The sequence below is a fragment of the Taudactylus pleione genome, unplaced genomic scaffold, assembly GCF_031769625.1.
Source record: "Taudactylus pleione unplaced genomic scaffold, aTauple2 ptg001928l, whole genome shotgun sequence".
Taxonomy (NCBI): Eukaryota; Metazoa; Chordata; class Amphibia; order Anura; family Myobatrachidae; genus Taudactylus; species Taudactylus pleione.
In genome coordinates, this window is record NW_028286325.1 from 1,352,501 (window position 1) to 1,378,355 (window position 25,855).

Consider the following 25,855-nt stretch of genomic DNA (forward strand, 5'->3'; position numbering starts at 1 on the left):
GTGTCAGAAAAAATATATATATACACACACACTGTCATAAAAAACATATATATACACAGTGTCATAAAAAACATATATATACACACACTGTCATAAAAAACATATATATACACACACAGTGTCTTAAAAAACATATATATACACACACAGTGTCTTAAAAAACATATATATACACACAGTGTCATAAAAAACATATATATACACACACAGTGTCATAAAAAATATATATATACACACACAGGGTCATAAAAAACATATATATACACACAGGGTCATAAAAAACACACACACAGTGATACACACACCACACTAATCATTTATTATAAGACGCATAGTGGCAGCATGAGGTGTTTATGCTGTGATTGTCATTGCACTGACTTGGCTGTAGGAGACGGCTATGTGGTTAGTGAATATGAAGAGTAGATATCTGTCCTTTCATTCTGTTCTTACCTTTACCTGTGTTTCTCTTTCAGGACATGATCAACTGCATAGGGGGAATAAATACATTATTTCCAGTCCTGGAGCAGATCAGCTGCATGGACGATGCCTGTCAGAAGCCGGAGTCTCTTAGTCTTCCTCCCGACCTGATAACACCTACAGAGGGCGACTTTGTAGTTTTGTCTTCCACAAGGGCTTCAGGTATAACGTAAATGAGGACATTGCGCAGCCTTCCCAGTTACCCACAGAGCGAAACGCGTGACTAGAGGTATCGCAGACCACACGGCTCTGGTTTTAATGAGTGAGATCCAGTGATGGTCATTCCTGGCTAGGACTAATGGGTCCATTCCAGCCGGCTGTGACCGAATTGCCAGTCACTCATAGAGACTGCTGCATCTCTCACTGCGTAGGACGTTCTAGCAGTGGGGTTTGGATGCTTTGTACATTGTGACCTAATTATGTAAAATGCCTGTGAAGAAATCTATACCGATTGGATCCTGTGACTGCACAGTCTCTATTGGGAAACATGTAATGGAAGCAGGTGAAGGTATAGGTATAAACATGGGGCAGATAATGAATTACTCCATATATTACATCTGTGCATTACACAGTATGAAAATACCAAACACACACAACTCTCCGAATTATAAGGATGGCAGCCGTCCCCTAAGTCACCTGTACCCAGACACACAGTGCAGGCACCTTCTAATGCAGTCACCTGTACCCAGACACACAGTGCAGGCACCTTCTAGTGCAGTCACCTGTACCCAGACACACAGTGCAGACACCTTCTAATGCAGTCACCTGTACCCAGACACACAGTGCAGGCACCTTCTAGTGCAGTCACCTGTACCCAGACACACAGTGCAGGCACCTTCTAGTGCAGTCACCTGTACCCAGACACACAGTGCAGGCACCTTCTAGTGCAGTCACCTGTACCCAGACACACAGTGCAGGCACCTTCTAGTGCAGTCACCTGTACCCAGACACACAGTGCAGACACCTTCTAATGCAGTCACCTGTACCCAGACACACAGTGCAGGCACCTTCTAGTGCAGTCACCTGTACCCAGACACACAGTGCAGGCACCTTCTAGTGCAGTCACCTGTACCCAGACACACAGTGCAGACACCTTCTAATGCAGTCACCTGTACCCAGACACACAGTGCAGGCACCTTCTAGTGCAGTCACCTGTACCCAGACACACAGTGCAGGCACCTTCTAGTGCAGTCACCTGTACCCAGACACACAGTGCAGGCACCTTCTAGTGCAGTCACCTGTACCCAGACACACAGTGCAGGCACCTTCTAATGCAGCCACCTGTACCCAGACACACAGTGCAGGCACCTTCTAATGCAGTCACCTGTACCCAGACACACAGTGCAGGCACCTTCTAATGCAGTCACCTGTACCCAGACACACAGTGCAGACACCTTCTAATGCAGTCACCTGTACCCAGACACACAGTGCAGGCACCTTCTAGTGCAGTCACCTGTACCCAGACACACAGTGCAGGCACCTTCTAGTGCAGTCACCTGTACCCAGACACACAGTGCAGGCACCTTCTAATGCAGTCACCTGTACCCAGACACACAGTGCAGGCACTGTGTGTCTTTTATTCCCCCGGACGTCATCGGGGAATAAAAGGCTGTTATAATAAATGTGCACCTAAATAATTACATAGCTACAGTATTGCGTACGTGTTGGCGGACCAACATTCATCACCTATGACGAGGAGTGAATCGTTGCAGGAGTAGGATGCGTTTCAGGACTGATCTATGGGGAGTACAGAGGGAAGATTTAGCTGTGATAGGACTGCAGAGGAGGTCTACGTCCTTCATACAACATCCTGTGATAATAATAATGAGCTATAAATGCAATGTAGTGTATATATAGGAATTGTGTGAGTGCAGGTTTGCTGGAAGCCTCATACAGATGATAATGATAAAGGTCATTTGTGCATATAACGGTCACGTTTGGGTGGGTGTTTCCGTCACTGACGGGTTCCAGTCACCAGGGCCCTGCGCCCCATTTACCTGAGCAGATGTATTATGTCTGTGTTACTTATTACATAGTTATTTAGGTCATCCTGTGTCTCTTATGTTGCAGAGGCTCGTCTGGAAAAAAACATTGTAGCTACTTTTGTTTTGCTGGTGAAACACTTTATTCAGCGACATCCAATCAACCAGGAGAACTTCATACACGCACACGGAGCCGCCACATTAGGCGCGCTGCTGCAGAAGGTACAGTACTGAATCGCGGCCCATTGCTCTGGTTTATGTTCCCATTTTCCTATAATACAAGTTGCATTATATGAAAGTCACATTTAAGGTCACAATCTAAATAGCAGTAAATTTTACTTAATTGGATATATTCAGCGTTATCAGGCTGCCCAAGGACTGCCATGAACAGATCTGAGGTCAGCACCATCTTGTCACTTTTATTTGCGCACAGATCTTATTGGATCTTTGTAATCGGATCGCTTCTTTGCCGTTGGCCCTTCCTCTGTGCGTGACCAAATTGCTCACATAGCAGGAAATAATAGGGATGGACATCGGAAGCCGATGGTTATTAATCAATGTTTCCGATTCGATGGAAGTACTTTTTCCATCGACTAGCGGGAATTCAATAGCAGCTTTCCGATGCCCATGCGATGGCTGGCTGTGGGCGGAGCATAGCAGAGCAGCGGGTCAGCAGCAGGAAAATAGATGCTTTGCGCCCAGCATCTATTCACAGTGGGGGAGCATGGGGGCAGCTCCGCACTTCAGAGGGTGCTGGGCACGCCCCCACAGTAACATAAATTGCGGTGCCATGAGGCCCCACCCCCATTTCCAGAGGCTCCGCCTCCTTTTATCTTAAGTGCGTATGCACGAAGCTATGATGGCTTCTGCGCACAGTTATACTGTGGAATGGTTGTGATGCGGTGGCTAGTTGCCATCGCATCGCTGGATTTGATTTCGGAAGCCTGGCAACCGTTCGATGTCTGGCTTCTGATGTCCATCCCTAGAAGAGATTACATTGATCCAATCTGATTGTGTGAGGGCAGCATAAGTTTATTGTCACTTTTCTAATATATAGCTTTAGTTTTATCTTCTATGCCTAGAGAGAGCGCGCAGGCTGTGTACAAATGTCCTGAGCTGGAGAGACGCAGGGTGCGCGGTGTAATGCTCGCTCCAGTGTTACACAGACCGCACCTAGGACGTTCTCGGGACTCTTACTGGTCTCTCTCCTGGGCTCATATTATTATACTTACATCATACAAAAGGCTTTATGTGATAATGTATTTATTTAGGGCCGTGTAGGGCAGAGGACTATAGTGACGTAGTTACACAATGTGCAGTATGTATTCGCATGTATATGCCCCCGTGGTACACTGCTGGTGCTGCCTTTATTATAAGTCACACTGAGGGTCCATAGGGTAAAGACCTAGAACTTAGCGAGAACCAGAAATGGCGTTTGCGGCATCCAGTGTGCACGTAGTGTTTACATACCGTTATACTAATGGTGCATACACACGGTCGGATTTGTTGTCAGATATGAACGATAACGATTTTAAAAATCTTTCAACCATTCATATCTGAAAGAAAATCTGACGTGTGCAACGATGAAGTATGCGCGTTCCCGCCTGTCAGATAACGATATCTGACACCTGATGTGTTTGCTGTCAGATTTTCACGATTTCATTAATTTTAATACTGTCTGAAATCGTTCACCTGACGGATCTGACCGTGTGTATTGACCATAACAGTGTTTGATAGAACATAGTACAAGCCGGGGCGCTAAGGGCAGCGTTTCCAGGGTCTCTGAACCATCGTTGGTGGTAATTTCGGTTCCTCAGCCAATGTGTACATACTCCAGTTCCCTGGTGGCTTTGTGGATTGTGGACCGCATCGCGTCTGCCCCGGGATACAGTGTATACATTAGAGAGTGTTTGAAGCTGCGTCTTGTATACGGGATGGATGCTATATATTATTGTTACGCTGTCCTGCTTCCCAGGTACCAGAGCACCTCATGGATGTGAATGTACTGATGGGCGTCCAGCTGCTGATGGAGCAGGTTTCTGTGGAGAAGAATTCTGCGCTGCTGCAGCAGATGTACCAGCATCTCCTCTTCAATTTCCGCATCTGGAATCGCGGCGACTTTCCCTTCCGAATCGGTAAGCGTTTCTATGAGTACACGGTGTGAATAAGGGTAACTGTGAAGGTGACACTACTTTGTATATAAAGTATATGCACAAAATTTCAAACACTGGGGAATATGTGATGGTATTGGATCTGGTTATTACAGGTAAAAGTGTAAATTATTGGTAGCGGATGACGCTGAGTTCTGTGATGTTTTAATCCAAGAGCATCAGAACCTCCAAAACCCCGTCCGAGTCCGTGCTGTCCGTGTATAACGCTCTCACGGGAGATACTATACGTGTACCTGTGTATGGTGTCCGTGCTGTCCGTGTATAACGCTCTCACGGGAGATACTATACGTGTACCTGTGTATGGTGTCCGTGCTGTCCGTGTATAACGCTCTCACGGGAGATACTATACGTGTACCTGTGTATGGTGTCCGTGCTGTCCGTGTATAACGCTCTCACGGGAGATACTATACGTGTACCTGTGTATGGTGTCCGTGCTGTCAGTGTATAACGCTCCCACGGGAGACCCTATACGTGTACCTGTGTATGGTGTCCGTGTATAACGCTCTCACGGGAGATACTATACGTGTACCTGTGTATGGTGTCCGTGCTGTCCGTGTATAACGCTCTCACGGGAGATACTATACGTGTACCTGTGTATGGTGTCCGTGCTGTCAGTGTATAACGCTCCCACGGGAGATCCTATACGTGTACCTGTGTATGGTGTCCGTGCTGTCAGTGTATAACGCTCCCACGGGAGATCCTATACGTGTACCTGTGTATGGTGTCCGTGTATAACGCTCTCACGGGAGATACTATACGTGTACCTGTGTATGGTGTCTGTGCTGTCAGTGTATAACGCTCCCACGGGAGATCCTATACGTGTACCTGTGTATGGTGTCCATGCTGTCAGTGTATAACGCTCCCACGGGAGATCCTATACGTGTACCTGTGTTGTGGATGCTGAATTCTGTGTCACTGCGGCACTTAGACCAGTGAATGTTGTCTGTCTGGACCCTGCACTGGTGTCATTGTGGGCTGAGTGCACTTCGGACTCTGTATATGAGCTTACGATCTCTTGCCTTCCTCTTGTTGCAGGACACATACAGTACTTGTCAACCATTATCAAAGACAGCCGAAAACTCTTCCGCAAAAAGTACGGTGTACAGTTTCTCTTGGACACAATCAGAATATGTTATAGGTAAGGACTATAGCTAAAAGGCCAGGGAGGATGGGTGGCAAAAGCAGAAAGTGATTGGAAAATATTTTTTTAAATGTTAGTAAATTCCATTTGCAAAAACAAAAACTAAAGCACACCATGGGCCAAATGTAATCGGGTGAGAGCTTAGAAAATGTCAGTTTTCTCACACATTTTAAACTCGGCCAAAATAATGGAGTCTGAGAGCAAAGTAACCGAAGAAAATCGCCCAATGTAATAGTCTGAGAACAAAGTAACAGAACAAACTCGCCCAATGTAATAGTCTGAGAACAAAGTAACAGAACAAACTCGCCCAATGTAATAGGCTGAGAACAAAGTAATAGAAGAAACTCATCCCAATGTAATAGTCTGAGAACAAAGTAACAGAACAAACTCGCCCAATGTAATAGGCTGAGAAAAAAGCAACAGAACAAACTCGTCCCAATGTAATAGTCTGAGAACAAAGTAACAGAACAAACTCATCCCAATGTAATAGTCTGAGAACAAAGTAACAGAACAAACTCATCCCAATGTAATAGTCTGAGAACAAAGTAACTGAACAAACTCATCCCAATGTAATAGTCTGAGAACAAAGTAATAGAAGAAACTCATCCCAATGTAATAGTCTGAGAACAATGTAACAGAACAAACTCGCCCAATGTAATAGTCTGAGAACAATGTAACAGAACAAACTCGCCCAATGTAATAGTCTGAGAACAAAGTAACAGAACAAACTCATCCCAATGGAATAGTCTGAGAACAAAGTAACAGAACAAACTCATCCCAATGTAATAGTCTGAGAACAAAGTAACAGAACAAACTCATCCCAATGTAATAGTCTGAGAACAAAGTAACTGAACAAACTCATCCCAATGTAATAGTCTGAGAACAAAGTAACTGAACAAACTCATCCCAATGTAATAGTCTGAGAACAAAGTAACTGAACAAACTCGCCCAATGTAATAGTCTGAGAACAATGTAACAGAACAAACTCATCCCAATGTAATAGTCTGAGAACAAAGTAACTGAACAAACTCATCCCAATGTAATAGGCTGAGAACAAAGTAATAGAAGAAACTCGCCCAATGTAATAGTCTGAGAACAAAGTAACAGAACAAACTCATCCCAATGTAATAGTCTGAGAACAAAGTAACTGAACAAACTCGCCCAATGTAATAGTCTGAGAACAATGTAACAGAACAAACTCATCCTAATGTAATAGTCTGAGAACAAAGTAACTGAACAAACTCATCCCAATGTAATAGGCTGAGAACAAAGTAATAGAAGAAACTCATCCCAATGTAATAGTCTGAGAACAAAGTAACAGAACAAACTCGCCCAATGTAATAGTCTGAGAACAAAGTAACAGAACAAACTCATCCCAATGTAATAGTCTGAGAACAAAGTAACAGAACAAACTCATCCCAATGTAATAGTCTGAGAACAAAGTAACTGAACAAACTCATCCCAATGTAATAGTCTGAGAACAAAGTAACAGAACAAACTCATCCCAATGTAATAGTCTGAGAACAAAGTAACAGAACAAACTCGCCCAATGTAATAGTCTGAGAACAAAGTAACAGAACAGACTCGCCCAATGTAATAGGCTGAGAACAAAGTAATAGAAGAAACTCATCCCAATGTAATAGTCTGAGAACAAAGTAATAGAAGAAACTCGCCCAATGTAATAGTCTGAGAACAAAGTAACTGAACAAACTCATCCCAATGTAATAGTCTGAGAACAAAGTAACAGAACAAACTCATCCCAATGTAATAGTCTGAGAACAAAGTAACAGAACAAACTCATCCCAATGTAATAGTCTGAGAACAAAGTAACTGAACAAACTCATCCCAATGTAATAGTCTGAGAACAAAGTAACAGAACAAACTCGCCCAATGTAATAGTCTGAGAACAAAGTAACAACAAACTCATCCCAATGTAATAGTCTGAGAACAAAGCAACAGAACAAACTCATCCCAATGTAATAGTCTGAGAACAAAGTAACAGAACAAACTCGCCCAATGTAATAGGCTGAGAAAAAAGCAACAGAACAAACTCGCCCAATGTAATAGTCTGAGAACAAAGTAACTGAACAAACTCATCCCAATGTAATAGTCTGAGAACAAAGTAACAGAACAAACTCATCCCAATGTAATAGTCTGAGAACAAAGTAACAGAACAAACTCGCCCAATGTAATAGGCTGAGAAAAAAGCAACAGAACAAACTCATCCCAATGTAATAGTCTGAGAACAAAGTAATAGAAGAAACTCATCCCAATGTAATAGTCTGAGAACAAAGTAACAGAACAAACTCATCCCAATGTAATAGTCTGAGAACAAAGTAACAGAACAAACTCATCCCAATGTAATAGTCTGAGAACAAAGTAACTGAACAAACTCATCCCAATGTAATAGTCTGAGAACAAAGTAACAGAACAAACTCGCCCAATGTAATAGGCTGAGAAAAAAGCAACAGAACAAACTCGTCCCAATGTAATAGTCTGAGAACAAAGTAACAGAACAAACTCATCCCAATGTAATAGTCTGAGAACAAAGTAACAGAACAAACTCATCCCAATGTAATAGTCTGAGAACAAAGCAACAGAACAAACTCATCCCAATGTAATAGTCTGAGAACAAAGCAACAGAACAAACTCATCCCAATGTAATAGTCTGAGAACAAAGCAACAGAACAAACTCATCCCAATGTAATAGTCTGAGAACAAAGTAACAGAACAAACTCATCCCAATGTAATAGTCTGAGAACAAAGTAACAGAACAAACTCATCCCAATGTAATAGGCTGAGAAAAAAGCAACAGAACAAACTCATCCCAATGTAATAGGCTGAGAACAAAGTAACAGAACAAACTCATCCCAATGTAATAGTCTGAGAACAAAGTAATAGAGCAAACTCATCCCAATGTAATAGTCTGAGAACAAAGTAACTGAACAAACTCGCCCAATGTAATAGTCTGAGAACAATGTAACAGAACAAACTCGCCCAATGTAATAGTCTGAGAACAAAGTAACTGAACAAACTCATCCCAATGTAATAGTCTGAGAACAAAGTAATAGAAGAAACTCGCCCAATGTAATAGTCTGAGAACAAAGTAACAGAAGAAACTCGCCCAATGTAATAGTCTGAGAACAAAGTAACAGAACAAACTCGCCCAATGTAATAGTCTGAGAACAAAGTAACAGAACAAACTCGCCCAATGTAATAGGCTGAGAACAAAGTAATAGAAGAAACTCATCCCAATGTAATAGTCTGAGAACAAAGTAACAGAAGAAACTCATCCCAATGTACTAGTCTGAGAACAAAGTAACAGAACAAACTCATCCCAATGTAATAGTCTGAGAACAAAGTAACAGAACAAACTCATCCCAATGTAATAGTCTGAGAACAAAGTAACTGAACAAACTCATCCCAATGTAATAGTCTGAGAACAAAGTAACAGAACAAACTCGCCCAATGTAATAGGCTGAGAAAAAAGCAACAGAACAAACTCGTCCCAATGTAATAGTCTGAGAACAAAGTAACAGAACAAACTCATCCCAATGTAATAGTCTGAGAACAAAGCAACAGAACAAACTCATCCCAATGTAATAGTCTGAGAACAAAGTAACAGAACAAACTCATCCCAATGTAATAGTCTGAGAACAAAGTAACTGAACAAACTCGCCCAATGTAATAGGCTGAGAAAAAAGCAACAGAACAAACTCATCCCAATGTAATAGTCTGAGAACAAAGTAACAGAACAAACTCATCCCAATGTAATAGTCTGAGAACAAAGTAACAGAACAAACTCATCCCAATGTAATAGTCTGAGAACAAAGTAACTGAACAAACTCGCCCAATGTAATAGGCTGAGAACAAAGTAACAGAACAAACTCATCCCAATGTAATAGTCTGAGAACAAAGTAATAGAGCAAACTCGCCCAATGTAATAGTCTGAGAACAAAGTAACAGAACAAACTCATCCCAATGTAATAGTCTGAGAACAATGTAACAGAACAAACTCGCCCAATGTAATAGTCTGAGAACAATGTAACAGAACAAACTCGCCCAATGTAATAGTCTGAGAACAAAGTAACAGAAGAAACTCATCCCAATGTAATAGTCTGAGAACAATGTAACAGAACAAACTCGCCCAATGTAATAGTCTGAGAACAAAGTAACAGAACAAACTCATCCCAATGTAATAGTCTGAGAACAAAGTAACAGAACAAACTCATCCCAATGTAATAGTCTGAGAACAAAGTAACAGAAGAAACTCATCCCAATGTAATAGTCTGAGAACAAAGTAACAGAACAAACTCATCCCAATGTAATAGTCTGAGAACAAAGTAACAGAACAAACTCGCCCAATGTAATAGTCTGAGAACAAAGTAACAGAACAAACTCGCCCAATGTAATAGGCTGAGAACAAAGTAATAGAAGAAACTCATCCCAATGTAATAGTCTGAGAACAAAGTAATAGAAGAAACTCGCCCAATGTAATAGTCTGAGAACAAAGTAACTGAACAAACTCATCCCAATGTAATAGTCTGAGAACAAAGTAACAGAACAAACTCATCCCAATGTAATAGTCTGAGAACAAAGTAACAGAACAAACTCATCCCAATGTAATAGTCTGAGAACAAAGTAACTGAACAAACTCATCCCAATGTAATAGTCTGAGAACAAAGTAACAGAACAAACTCGCCCAATGTAATAGTCTGAGAACAAAGTAACAACAAACTCATCCCAATGTAATAGTCTGAGAACAAAGCAACAGAACAAACTCATCCCAATGTAATAGTCTGAGAACAAAGTAACAGAACAAACTCGCCCAATGTAATAGGCTGAGAAAAAAGCAACAGAACAAACTCGCCCAATGTAATAGTCTGAGAACAAAGTAACTGAACAAACTCATCCCAATGTAATAGTCTGAGAACAAAGTAACAGAACAAACTCATCCCAATGTAATAGTCTGAGAACAAAGTAACAGAACAAACTCGCCCAATGTAATAGGCTGAGAAAAAAGCAACAGAACAAACTCATCCCAATGTAATAGTCTGAGAACAAAGTAATAGAAGAAACTCATCCCAATGTAATAGTCTGAGAACAAAGTAACAGAACAAACTCATCCCAATGTAATAGTCTGAGAACAAAGTAACAGAACAAACTCATCCCAATGTAATAGTCTGAGAACAAAGTAACTGAACAAACTCATCCCAATGTAATAGTCTGAGAACAAAGTAATAGAAGAAACTCGCCCAATGTAATAGTCTGAGAACAAAGTAACAGAACAAACTCGCCCAATGTAATAGTCTGAGAACAAAGTAACAGAACAAACTCATCCCAATGTAATAGTCTGAGAACAAAGTAACTGAACAAACTCATCCCAATGTAATAGTCTGAGAACAAAGTAATAGAAGAAACTCGCCCAATGTAATAGTCTGAGAACAAAGTAACTGAACAAACTCATCCCAATGTAATAGGCTGAGAACAAAGTAATAGAAGAAACTCGCCCAATGTAATAGTCTGAGAACAAAGTAACAGAACAAACTCATCCCAATGTAATAGTCTGAGAACAAAGTAACAGAACAAACTCATCCCAATGTAATAGGCTGAGAACAAAGTAACAGAACAAACTCTTCCCAATGTAATAGTCTGAGAACAAAGTAACAGAACAAACTCGCCCAATGTAATAGGCTGAGAAAAAAGCAACAGAACAAACTCATCCCAATGTAATAGTCTGAGAACAAAGTAACTGAACAAACTCGCCCAATGTAATAGTCTGAGAACAAAGTAACTGAACAAACTCATCCCAATGTAATAGTCTGAGAACAAAGTAACAGAACAAACTCGCCCAATGTAATAGTCTGAGAACAAAGTAATAGAAGAAACTCATCCCAATGTAATAGTCTGAGAACAAAGTAACAGAACAAACTCATCCCAATGTAATAGTCTGAGAACAAAGTAACAGAACAAACTCGCCCAATGTAATAGTCTGAGAACAAAGTAACAGAACAAACTCATCCCAATGTAATAGTCTGAGAACAAAGTAACAGAACAAACTTGTCCAATGTAATAGTCTGAGAACAAAGTAACAGAACAAACTCATCCCAATGTAATAGTCTGAGAACAAAGTAATAGAAGAAACTCGCCCAATGTAATAGTCTGAGAACAAAGTAATAGAAGAAACTCGCCCAATGTAATAGAGTCTGAGAACAAAGTAACAGAAGAAACTCATCCCAATGTAATAGTCTGAGAACAAAGTAACAGAGCAAACTTGCCCAATGTAATAGTCAGATCAAAGTAACAGAACAAACTCATCCCAATGTAATAGTCTGAGAACAAAGTAACAGAAGAAACTCGCCCAATGTAATAGTCTGAGAACAAAGTAACAGAACAAACTCATCCCAATGTAATAGTCTGAGAACAAAGTAACAGAACAAACTCATCCCAATGTAATAGTCTGAGAACAAAGTAACAGAACAAACTCATCCCAATGTAATAGTCTGAGAACAAAGTAACAGAACAAACTCATCCCAATGTAATAGGCTGAGAACAAAGTAACAGAACAAACTCATCCCAATGTAATAGTCTGAGAACAAAGTAATAGAGCAAACTCATCCCAATGTAATAGTCTGAGAACAAAGTAACAGAACAAACTCATCCCAATGTAATAGTCTGAGAACAAAGTAATAGAGCAAACTCGCCCAATGTAATAGTCTGAGAACAAAGTAACAGAACAAACTCATCCCAATGTAATAGTCTGAGAACAAAGTAACAGAGCAAACTTGCCCAATGTAATAGTCAGATCAAAGTAACAGAACAAACTCATCCCAATGTAATAGTCTGAGAACAAAGTAATAGAGCAAACTCGCCCAATGTAATAGTCTGAGAACAAAGTAACAGAACAAACTCATCCCAATGTAATAGTCTGAGAACAAAGTAACAGAGCAAACTTGCCCAATGTAATAGTCAGATCAAAGTAACAGAACAAACTCATCCCAATGTAATAGTCTGAGAACAATGTAACAGAACAAACTCGCCCAATGTAATAGTCTGAGAACAATGTAACAGAACAAACTCGCCCAATGTAATAGTCTGAGAACAAAGTAACAGAAGAAACTCATCCCAATGTAATAGTCTGAGAACAATGTAACAGAACAAACTCGCCCAATGTAATAGTCTGAGAACAAAGTAACAGAACAAACTCATCCCAATGTAATAGTCTGAGAACAAAGTAACAGAACAAACTCATCCCAATGTAATAGTCTGAGAACAAAGTAACAGAAGAAACTCATCCCAATGTAATAGTCTGAGAACAATGTAACAGAACAAACTCGCCCAATGTAATAGTCTGAGAACAAAGTAACAGAACAAACTCATCCCAATGTAATAGTCTGAGAACAAAGTAACAGAACAAACTCATCCCAATGTAATAGTCTGAGAACAAAGCAACAGAACAAACTCATCCCAATGTAATAGTCTGAGAACAAAGTAACTAAACAAACTCTTCCAATGTAATAGTCTGAGAACAAAGTAACAGAACAAACTCATCCCAATGTAATAGTCTGAGAACAAAGTAACAGAACAAACTCGCCCAATGTAATAGTCTGAGAACAAAGTGACAGAACAAACTCATCCCAATGTAATAGTCTGAGAACAAAGTAACAGAACAAACTCATCCCAATGTAATAGTCTGAGAACAAAGTAATAGAAGAAACTCGCCCAATGTAATAGTCTGAGAACAAAGTAATAGAAGAAACTCGCCCAATGTAATAGAGTCTGAGAACAAAGTCACAGAAGAAACTCATCCCAATGTAATAGTCTGAGAACAAAGTAACAGAGCAAACTTGCCCAATGTAATAGTCAGATCAAAGTAACAGAACAAACTCATCCCAATGTAATAGTCTGAGAACAAAGTAACAGAAGAAACTCGCCCAATGTAATAGTCTGAGAACAAAGTAACAGAAGAAACTCGCCCAATGTAATAGTCTGAGAACAAAGTAACAGAACAAACTCATCCCAATGTAATAGTCTGAGAACAAAGTAACAGAACAAACTCATCCCAATGTAATAGTCTGAGAACAAAGTAACAGAACAAACTCATCCCAATGTAATAGTCTGAGAACAAAGTAACAGAACAAACTCATCCCAATGTAATAGTCTGAGAACAAAGTAACAGAAGAAACTCGCACCAATGTAATAGTCTGAGAACAAAGTAACAGAAGAAACTCGCCCAATGTAATAGTCTGAGAACAAAGTAACAGAACAAACTCGCCCAATGTAATAGTCTGAGAACAAAGTAACAGAACAAACTCGCCCAATGTAATAGGCTGAGAACAAAGTAATAGAAGAAACTCATCCCAATGTAATAGTCTGAGAACAAAGTAACAGAAGAAACTCATCCCAATGTACTAGTCTGAGAACAAAGTAACAGAACAAACTCATCCCAATGTAATAGTCTGAGAACAAAGTAACAGAACAAACTCATCCCAATGTAATAGTCTGAGAACAAAGTAACTGAACAAACTCATCCCAATGTAATAGTCTGAGAACAAAGTAACTGAACAAACTCATCCCAATGTAATAGTCTGAGAACAAAGCAACAGAACAAACTCGTCCCAATGTAATAGTCTGAGAACAAAGTAACAGAACAAACTCATCCCAATGTAATAGTCTGAGAACAAAGCAACAGAACAAACTCATCCCAATGTAATAGTCTGAGAACAAAGTAACAGAACAAACTCATCCCAATGTAATAGTCTGAGAACAAAGTAACTGAACAAACTCGCCCAATGTAATAGGCTGAGAAAAAAGCAACAGAACAAACTCATCCCAATGTAATAGTCTGAGAACAAAGTAACAGAACAAACTCATCCCAATGTAATAGTCTGAGAACAAAGTAACAGAACAAACTCATCCCAATGTAATAGTCTGAGAACAAAGTAACTGAACAAACTCGCCCAATGTAATAGGCTGAGAACAAAGTAACAGAACAAACTCATCCCAATGTAATAGTCTGAGAACAAAGTAATAGAGCAAACTCGCCCAATGTAATAGTCTGAGAACAAAGTAACAGAACAAACTCATCCCAATGTAATAGTCTGAGAACAATGTAACAGAACAAACTCGCCCAATGTAATAGTCTGAGAACAATGTAACAGAACAAACTCGCCCAATGTAATAGTCTGAGAACAAAGTAACAGAAGAAACTCATCCCAATGTAATAGTCTGAGAACAATGTAACAGAACAAACTCGCCCAATGTAATAGTCTGAGAACAAAGTAACAGAACAAACTCATCCCAATGTAATAGTCTGAGAACAAAGTAACAGAACAAACTCATCCCAATGTAATAGTCTGAGAACAAAGTAACAGAAGAAACTCATCCCAATGTAATAGTCTGAGAACAATGTAACAGAACAAACTCATCCCAATGTAATAGTCTGAGAACAAAGTAACAGAACAAACTCGTCCCAATGTAATAGTCTGAGAACAAAGCAACAGAACAAACTCATCCCAATGTAATAGTCTGAGAACAAAGTAACTAAACAAACTCTTCCAATGTAATAGTCTGAGAACAAAGTAACAGAACAAACTCATCCCAATGTAATAGTCTGAGAACAAAGTAACAGAACAAACTCGCCCAATGTAATAGTCTGAGAACAAAGTAACAGAACAAACTCATCCCAATGTAATAGTCTGAGAACAAAGTAAAAGAACAAACTTGTCCAATGTAATAGTCTGAGAACAAAGTAACAGAACAAACTCATCCCAGTGTAATAGTCTGAGAACAAAGTAATAGAAGAAACTCGCCCAATGTAATAGTCTGAGAACAAAGTAATAGAAGAAACTCGCCCAATGTAATAGAGTCTGAGAACAAAGTAACAGAAGAAACTCATCCCAATGTAATAGTCTGAGAACAAAGTAACAGAGCAAACTTGCCCAATGTAATAGTCAGATCAAAGTAACAGAACAAACTCATCCCAATGTAATAGTCTGAGAACAAAGTAACAGAAGAAACTCGCCCAATGTAATAGTCTGAGAACAAAGTAACAGAAGAAACTCGCCCAATGTAATAGTCTGAGAACAAAGTAACAGAACAAACTCATCCCAATGTAATAGTCTGAGAACAAAGTAACAGAACAAACTCATCCCAATGTAATAGTCTGAGAACAAAGTAACAGAACAAACTCATCCCAATGTAATAGTCTGAGAACAAAGTAACAGAACAAACTCATCCCAATGTAATAGTCTGAGAACAAAGTAACAGAAGAAACTCGCCCCAATGTAATAGTCTGAGAACAAAGTAATAGAACAAACTCGTCCCAATGTAATAGGCTGAGAACAAAGTAACAGAACAAACTCGCCCAATGTAATAGTCTGAGAACAGAGTAACAGAACAAACTCGCCCAATGTAATAGTCTGAGAACAAAGTAACAGAAGAAACTCGCCCAATGTAATAGTCTGAGAACAAAGTAACAGAACAAACTCATCCCAATGTAATAGTCTGAGAACAAAGTAACAGAACAAACTCATCCCAATGTAATAGTCTGAGAACAAAGTAACAGAACAAACTCATCCCAATGTAATAGTCTGAGAACAAAGTAACAGAACAAACTCATCCCAATGTAATAGTCTGAGAACAAAGTAACAGAAGAAACTCGCCCCAATGTAATAGTCTGAGAACAAAGTAACAGAAGAAACTCGCCCACTGTAATAGTCTGAGAACAAAGTAACAGAACAAACTCATCCCAATGTAATAGTCTGAGAACAAAGTAACTGAACAAACTCATCCCAATGTAATAGTCTGAGAACAAAGTAACAGAACAAACTCGCCCAATGTAATAGTCTGAGAACAAAGTAACAGAACAAACTCATCCCAATGTAATAGTCTGAGAACAAAGCAACAGAACAAACTCATCCCAATGGAATAGTCTGAGAACAAAGTAACTGAACAAACTCGCCCAATGTAATAGGCTGAGAAAAAAGTAACTGAACAAACTCATCCCAATGTAATAGGCTGAGAACAAAGTAATAGAAGAAACTCGCCCAATGTAATAGTCTGAGAACAAAGTAACAGAACAAACTCGCCCAATGTAATAGTCTGAGAACAAAGTAATAGAAGAAACTCGCCCAATGTAATAGTCTGAGAACAAAGTAACTGAACAAACTCATCCCAATGTAATAGGCTGAGAACAAAGTAATAGAAGAAACTCGCCCAATGTAATAGTCTGAGAACAAAGTAACAGAACAAACTCATCCCAATGTAATAGTCTGAGAACAAAGTAACAGAACAAACTCATCCCAATGTAATAGGCTGAGAACAAAGTAACAGAACAAACTCTTCCCAATGTAATAGTCTGAGAACAAAGTAACAGAACAAACTCGCCCAATGTAATAGGCTGAGAAAAAAGCAACAGAACAAACTCATCCCAATGTAATAGTCTGAGAACAAAGTAACTGAACAAACTCTTCCAATGTAATAGTCTGAGAACAAAGTAACAGAACAAACTCATCCCAATGTAATAGTCTGAGAACAAAGTAACAGAACAAACTCGCCCAATGTAATAGTCTGAGAACAAAGTAACAGAACAAACTCATCCCAATGTAATAGTCTGAGAACAAAGTAACAGAACAAACTCATCCCAATGTAATAGTCTGAGAACAAAGTAACAGAACAAACTCATCCCAATGTAATAGTCTGAGAACAAAGTAACAGAAGAAACTCGCCCCAATGTAATAGTCTGAGAACAAAGTAACAGAACAAACTCGCCCAATGTAATAGTCTGAGAACAAAGCAACAGAACAAACTCATCCCAATGTAATAGTCTGAGAACAAAGTAACAGAACAAACTCATCCCAATGTAATAGTCTGAGAACAAAGTAACAGAACAAACTCATCCAGATGTAATAGTCTGAGAACAAAGTAACAGAAGAAACTCGCCCAATGTAATAGTCTGAGAACAAAGTAACTGAACAAACTCGCCCAATGTAATAGTCTGAGAACAATGTAACAGAACAAACTCATCCCAATGTAATAGTCTGAGAACAAAGTAACTGAACAAACTCATCCCAATGTAATAGGCTGAGAACAAAGTAATAGAAGAAACTCGCCCAATGTAATAGTCTGAGAACAAAGTAACAGAACAAACTCATCCCAATGTAATAGTCTGAGAACAAAGTAACTGAACAAACTCGCCCAATGTAATAGTCTGAGAACAATGTAACAGAACAAACTCATCCCAATGTAATAGTCTGAGAACAAAGTAACTGAACAAACTCATCCCAATGTAATAGGCTGAGAACAAAGTAATAGAAGAAACTCATCCCAATGTAATAGTCTGAGAACAAAGTAACAGAACAAACTCATCCCAATGTAATAGTCTGAGAACAAAGTAACTGAACAAACTCGCCCAATGTAATAGTCTGAGAACAAAGTAACAGAACAAACTCGCCCAGTGTAATAGGCTGAGAACAAAGTAACAGAACAAACTCATCCCAATGTAATAGGCTGAGAACAAAGTAACAGAACAAACTCATCCCAATGTAATAGGCTGAGAACAAAGTAACAGAACAAACTCGCCCAATGTAATAGTCTGAGAACAAAGCAACAGAACAAACTCATCCCAATGTAATAGTCTGAGAACAAAGTAACAGAACAAACTCATCCCAATGTAATAGTCTGAGAACAAAGTAACAGAACAAACTCATCCAGATGTAATAGTCTGAGAACAAAGTAACAGAACAAACTCATCCCAATGTAATAGTCTGAGAACAAAGTAACTGAACAAACTCATCCCAATGTAATAGTCTGAGAACAAAGTAACTGAACAAACTCGCCCAATGTAATAGTCTGAGAACAATGTAACAGAACAAACTCGCCCAATGTAATAGTCTGAGAACAAAGTAACTGAACAAACTCATCCCAATGTAATAGGCTGAGAACAAAGTAATAGAAGAAACTCGCCCAATGTAATAGTCTGAGAACAAAGTAACAGAACAAACTCGCCCAATGTAATAGTCTGAGAACAAAGTAATAGAAGAAACTCGCCCAATGTAATAGTCTGAGAACAAAGTAACTGAACAAACTCATCCCAATGTAATAGGCTGAGAACAAAGTAATAGAAGAAACTCGCCCAATGTAATAGTCTGAGAACAAAGTAACAGAACAAACTCATCCCAATGTAATAGTCTGAGAACAAAGTAACAGAACAAACTCATCCCAATGTAATAGGCTGAGAACAAAGTAACAGAACAAACTCTTCCCAATGTAATAGTCTGAGAACAAAGTAACAGAACAAACTCGCCCAATGTAATAGGCTGAGAAAAAAGCAACAGAACAAACTCATCCCAATGTAATAGTCTGAGAACAAAGTAACTGAACAAACTCTTCCAATGTAATAGTCTGAGAACAAAGTAACAGAACAAACTCATCCCAATGTAATAGTCTGAGAACAAAGTAACAGAACAAACTCGCCCAATGTAATAGTCTGAGAACAAAGTAACAGAACAAACTCATCCCAATGTAATAGTCTGAGAACAAAGTAACAGAACAAACTCATCCCAATGTAATAGTCTGAGAACAAAGTAACAGAACAAACTCATCCCAATGTAATAGTCTGAGAACAAAGTAACAGAAGAAACTCGCCCCAATGTAATAGTCTGAGAACAAAGTAACAGAAGAAACTCGCCCAATGTAATAGTCTGAGAACAAAGTAACTGAACAAACTCATCCCAATGTAATAGTCTGAGAACAAAGTAACAGAACAAACTCATCCCAATGTAATAGTCTGAGAACAAAGTAACAGAACAAACTCTTCCAATGTAATAGTCTGAGAACAAAGTAACAGAACAAACTCTTCCAATGTAATAGTCTGAGAACAAAGTAACAGAACAAACTCATCCCAATGTAATAGTCTGAGAACAAAGTAACAGAACAAACTCGCCCAATGTAATAGTCTGAGAACAAAGTAACAGAACAAACTCATCCCAATGTAATAGTCTGAGAACAAAGTAACAGAACAAACTTGTCCAATGTAATAGTCTGAGAACAAAGTAACAGAACAAACTCGCCCAATGTAATAGTCTGAGAACAAAGTAACAGAACAAACTCATCCCAATGTAATAGTCTGAGAACAAAGTAACAGAACAAACTTGTCCAATGTAATAGTCTGAGAACAAAGTAACAGAACAAACTCATCCCAGTGTAATAGTCTGAGAACAAAGTAATAGAAGAAACTCGCCCAATGTAATAGTCTGAGAACAAAGTAATAGAAGAAACTCGCCCAATGTAATAGAGTCTGAGAACAAAGTAACAGAAGAAACTCATCCCAATGTAATAGTCTGAGAACAAAGTAACAGAGCAAACTTTGCCCAATGTAATAGTCAGATCAAAGTAACAGAACAAACTCATCCCAATGTAATAGTCTGAGAACAAAGTAACAGAAGAAACTCGCCCAATGTAATAGTCTGAGAACAAAGTAACAGAAGAAACTCGCCCAATGTAATAGTCTGAGAACAAAGTAACAGAACAAACTCATCCCAATGTAATAGTCTGAGAACAAAGTAACAGAACAAACTCATCCCAATGTAATAGTCTGAGAACAAAGTAACAGAACAAACTCATCCCAATGTAATAGTCTGAGAACAAAGTAACAGAACAAACTCATCCCAATGTAATAGTCTGAGAACAAAGTAACAGAAGAAACTCGCCCCAATGTAATAGTCTGAGAACAAAGTAACAGAAGAAACTCGCCCAATGTAATAGTCTGAGAACAAAGTAACAGAACAAACTCATCCCAATGTAATAGTCTGAGAACAAAGTAACTGAACAAACTCATCCCAATGTAATAGTCTGAGAACAAAGTAACAGAACAAACTCATCCCAATGTAATAGTCTGAGAACAAAGTAACAGAACAAACTCTTCCAATGTAATAGTCTGAGAACAAAGTAACAGAACAAACTCTTCCAATGTAATAGTCTGAGAACAAAGTAACAGAACAAACTCATCCCAATGTAATAGTCTGAGAACAAAGTAACAGAACAAACTCGCCCAATGTAATAGTCTGAGAACAAAGTAACAGAACAAACTCATCCCAATGTAATAGTCTGAGAACAAAGTAACAGAACAAACTTGTCCAATGTAATAGTCTGAGAACAAAGTAACAGAACAAACTCATCCCAATGTAATAGTCTGAGAACAAAGTAATAGAAGAAACTCGCCCAATGTAATAGTCTGAGAACAAAGTAATAGAAGAAACTCGCCCAATGTAATAGAGTCTGAGAACAAAGTAACAGAAGAAACTCATCCCAATGTAATAGTCTGAGAACAAAGTAACAGAGCAAACTTGCCCAATGTAATAGTCAGATCAAAGTAACAGAACAAACTCATCCCAATGTAATAGTCTGAGAACAAAGTAACAGAAGAAACTCGCCCAATGTAATAGTCTGAGAACAAAGTAACAGAAGAAACTCGCCCAATGTAATAGTCTGAGAACAAAGTAACAGAACAAACTCATCCCAATGTAATAGTCTGAGAACAAAGTAACAGAACAAACTTGTCCAATGTAATAGTCTGAGAACAAAGTAACAGAACAAACTTGTCCAATGTAATAGTCTGAGAACAAAGTAACAGAACAAACTCATCCCAATGTAATAGTCTGAGAACAAAGTAACAGAACAAACTCATCCCAATGTAATAGTCTGAGAACAAAGTAACAGAACAAACTCATCCCAATGTAATAGTCTGAGAACAAAGTAACAGAAGAAACTCGCCCAATGTAATAGTCTGAGAACAAAGTAACAGAACAAACTCTTCCAATGTAATAGTCTGAGAACAAAGTAACAGAACAAACTCATCCCAATGTAATAGTCTGAGAACAAAGTAACAGAACAAACTCATCCCAATGTAATAGTCTGAGAACAAAGTAACAGAACAAACTCGCCCAATGTAATAGTCTGAGAACAAAGTAACAGAACAAACTCATCCCAATGTAATAGTCTGAGAACAAAGTAATAGAAGAAACTCGTCCCAATGTAATAGTCTGAGAACAAAGTAACAGAAGAAACTCATCCCAATGTAATAGTCTGAGAACAAAGTAATAGAAGAAACTCATCCCAATGTAATAGTCTGAGAACAAAGTAATAGAAGAAACTCGCCCAATGTAATAGTCTGAGAACAAAGTAGCAGAACAAACTCATCCCAATGTAATAGTCTGAGAACAAAGTAACAGAGCAAACTCGCCCAATGTAATAGAGTCTGAGAACAAAGTAACCGAAGAAACTCATCCCAATGTAATAGTCTGAGAACAAAGTAACAGAACAAACTCGCCCAATGTAATAGTCTGAGAACAAAGTAACAGAACAAACTCATCCCAATGTAATAGTCTGAGAACAAAGTAACAGAACAAACTCATCCCAATGTAATAGTCTGAGAACAAAGTAACAGAACAAACTCATCCCAATGTAATCATCTGAGAACAAAGTAACTGAACAACCTCATCCCAATGTAATAGTCTGAGAACTAAGTAACAGAACAAACTCGCCCAATGTAATAGTCTGAGAACAAAGTAACAAAAGAAACTCGCCCAATGTAATAGAGTCTGAGAACAAAGTAACAGAACAAACTCTCCCAATGTAATAGTCTGAGAACAAAGTAACCGAACAAACTCGCCCAATGTAATAAGCTGAGAACAAAGTAACAGAACAAACTCATCCCAATGTAATAGTCTGAGAACAAAGTAACTGAACAAACTCGCCCAATGTAATAGTCTGAGAACAAAGTAACCGAACAAACTCGCCCAATGTAATAAGCTGAGAACAAAGTAACAGAACAAACTCATCCCAATGTAATAGTCTGAGAACAAAGTAACAGAACAAACTCGCCCAATGTAATAGAGTCTGAGAACAAAGTAACAGAACAAACTCGCCCAATGTAATAGAGTCTGAGAACAAAGTAACAGAAGAAACCTGCATGTTCGATTTACACTCTTATACAGGTGTTTCCCAGTTTGCAGATAACACTGGACCAATGTAATAGTATTACTGCTAATCTCTCACATTCTCTAATCTCTCGCCCTATTACATTTGGCCCCATATGTTGTTTTTGACGGAGTCTCTTTATAACTGGTGTGTTATGACATGTCGGCATTTGGAATGTCAGCAGTCAATGTTGACATGGAAATTAGATCGACAAGCAATATGTCGACATGATGAATAAATGTAGACCTTATATCCATGTTGATATTCTGACTGTTGACAATCTGGCCGGATCTCCTTTAATACAAGCCATAAATAATATAAAATTGGCGTCTTTTCTCATATATGGGCAGATGTACTAAGCCGTGGAGATAAATTACCAGCCAATCAGCTCCTGTCATATTACAGGCTGTGTTTGAAAATTAACAGGAGCTGATTGGTTGATACTTAATCTCTATCCACTTTCTCTGACTAAGGCTTAGTACATAGACCCCTTTATCTCCAAGGCTTTGTACATCTCCCCTATAGACCCAACAGTGCTGTGCAGTCAGCCAGAAGAGCTGACAATCTAATTCCTCACCATATAAGTATATGGATGCGCATCAGGGTCAGTGTAAGCAGCCGGCCTGTCTATGGTCTGTGGGAGGAAACTCATCCTCTACCCCGGGCAGAATACAGCGCTGAGACCATATCTGTAGCCACCGCGCTGCCACGATAGCGTTATATGTCCCACCAGAGTCCTGATTAATGATAATAAGTTAGAGCTAAGTGGTTCTTAGCGTGTTCCTACAGATGTCCTGGGACGCTGCCTCGGACCCACATAGTCCTCCAGTACATTATAGTTTTGTGCTGAGTTATTACAGATGTCCTGGGACGCTTCTTGGGACCCCCATAGTCCTCCAGTACATTATAGTTTTGTGCTGAGTTATTACAGATGTCCTGGGACGCTTCCTCGGACCCCCATAGTCCTCCAGTACATTATAGTTTTGTGCTGAGTTATTACAGATGTCCTGGGACGCTTCCTCGGACCCCCATAGTCCTCCAGTACATTATAGTTTTGTGCTGAGTTATTACAGATGTCCTGGGACGCTTCCTCGGACCCCCATAGTCCTCCAGTACATTATAGTTTTGTGCTGAGTTATTACAGATGTCCTGGGACGCTTCCTCGGACCCCCATAGTCCTCCAGTACATTATAGTTTTGTGCTGAGTTATTACAGATGTCCTGGGACGCTTCCTCGGACCCCCATAGTCCTCCAGTACATTATAGTTTTGTGCTGAGTTATTACAGATGTCCTGGGACGCTTCCTCGGACCCCCATAGTCCTCCAGTACATTATAGTTTTGTGCTGAGTTATTACAGATGTCCTGGGACGCTTCCTCGGACCCCCATAGTCCTCCAGTACATTATAGTTTTGTGCTTAGTTATTACAGATGTCCTGGGACGCTTCCTCGGACCCCCATAGTCCTCCAGTACATTATAGTTTTGTGCTGAGTTATTACAGATGTCCTGGGACGCTTCTTGGGACCCCCATAGTCCTCCAGTACATTATAGTTTTGTGCTGAGTTATTACAGATGTCCTGGGACGCTTCTTGGGACCCCCATAGTCCTCCAGTACATTATAGTTTTGTGCTGAGTTATTACAGATGTCCTGGGACGCTTCTTGGGACCCCCATAGTCCTCCAGTACATTATAGTTTTGTGCTGAGTTATTACAGATGTCCTGGGACGCTTCCTCGGACCCCCATAGTCCTCCAGTACATTATAGTTTTGTGCTGAGTTATTACAGATGTCCTGGGACGCTTCCTCGGACCCCCATAGTCCTCCAGTACATTATAGTTTTGTGCTGAGTTATTACAGATGTGTGCCAGCGCTTACAGGTGGGTCAGACTCGTCCAGATCCCCCCTCTCGGCACCAGCTCGCTGTTATAATGTGGTATCTGACAGCCATGGAGAATAAATCCCAGAGAGACACCCAAATCTAGTGTGATGGTTCAGTTATAGCCACCCCCCTCCCCCTCCCCCTCCCCCTCCCATTGGGACCCCGGGAATGTGCTGTGTTTTCTGGCTGGATTATCTGACAGAGCGAAATGTTTTCCAGAGATGTTTCCACTTTTCATACAAGTTTTTGTTCCTGGACTTTAGCAGAGAGAGCTCATTGCCGCTGGAAGATCTGACAACCATAAGAACGTCCCTGTACGGCCTTGTGCGCTATTTCCTGAGTAAGGGCGGCACCCAGGAGGAGATCCAGAGCGTTGTTGGCTACATTGCAGCCACTAGTGATGAGGAACAGGTAGTACTATTATTCTCCTCTATGTCGTGCTGTAGACGAGCAGGGCCTTTCTCCTCCTTGTCTGCAGTAACCATTGTCTGCTTTCTTCTCCCCTTTATGTTAGTTGCTGGGAATCTTAGAAGTCATCTACCAGCTCCTGAGCGCCAGCCCAGCCCTAGACCAACTTTTCCTGCTGCTCTTTGAGCCGGGAAGTGCTGATATTCTGTATGCTTTGCTGCTAAACCAGAGATATTCTGACCGACTGAAAGAACTTGTATTTAAGGTGTGTTGTCTACTTATTACATCAAAGAGCTGTTAGTATTTGTTGGGGGCGTGGGTGTATTGTTGGGGGCGTGGGTGTATTGCTGGGGACGTGTATGTATTGCTGGGGACGTGGGTGTATGGCTGGGGGCGTGGGTGTATGGCTGGGGGCGTGGGTGTATGGCTGGGGGCGTGGGTGTATGGCTGGGGGCGTGGGTGTATGGCTGGGGGCGTGGGTGTATGGCTGGGGGCGTGGGTGTATGGCTGGGGGCGTGGGTGTATGGCTGGGGGCGTGGGTGTATGGCTGGGGGCGTGGGTGTATGGCTGGGGGGCGTGGGTGTATGGCTGGGGGCGTGGGGCCGTATCTGTATTGCTGGGGGCGTGTGTGGGGGCGTGGGTGTATGGCTGGGGGCGTGGGGGCGTGTCTGTATTGCTGGGGGCGTGTCTGGGGGCGTGGGTGTATGGCTGGGGGCGTGGGTGTATGGCTGGGGGCGTGGGTGTATGGCTGGGGGCGTGGGTGTATGGCTGGGGGCGTGGGTGTATGGCTGGGGGCGTGGGTGTATGGCTGGGGGCGTGG

The 25,855-nt window shown here is 40.2% G+C and overlaps 1 protein-coding gene across 1 annotated transcript in view; it reads left to right on the plus strand.

Moving 5' to 3' along the window:
- The window catches only part of LOC148436175 (neurobeachin-like protein 1), a gene marked incomplete at its 3' end in the record, with an annotated part of 147,504 nt that extends 122,204 nt beyond the window's left edge, over positions 1-25,300 (plus strand). The window contains exons 20-25 of the mRNA XM_088465257.1: positions 474-639; positions 2,548-2,681; positions 4,435-4,594; positions 5,666-5,768; positions 24,891-25,038; positions 25,142-25,300. Of these exons, the coding sequence (XP_088321383.1) occupies positions 474-639; positions 2,548-2,681; positions 4,435-4,594; positions 5,666-5,768; positions 24,891-25,038; positions 25,142-25,300 (870 nt within the window). The remainder of the gene's footprint in view (positions 1-473; positions 640-2,547; positions 2,682-4,434; positions 4,595-5,665; positions 5,769-24,890; positions 25,039-25,141) is intronic.
- Positions 25,301-25,855: the final 555 nt, after the last annotated feature.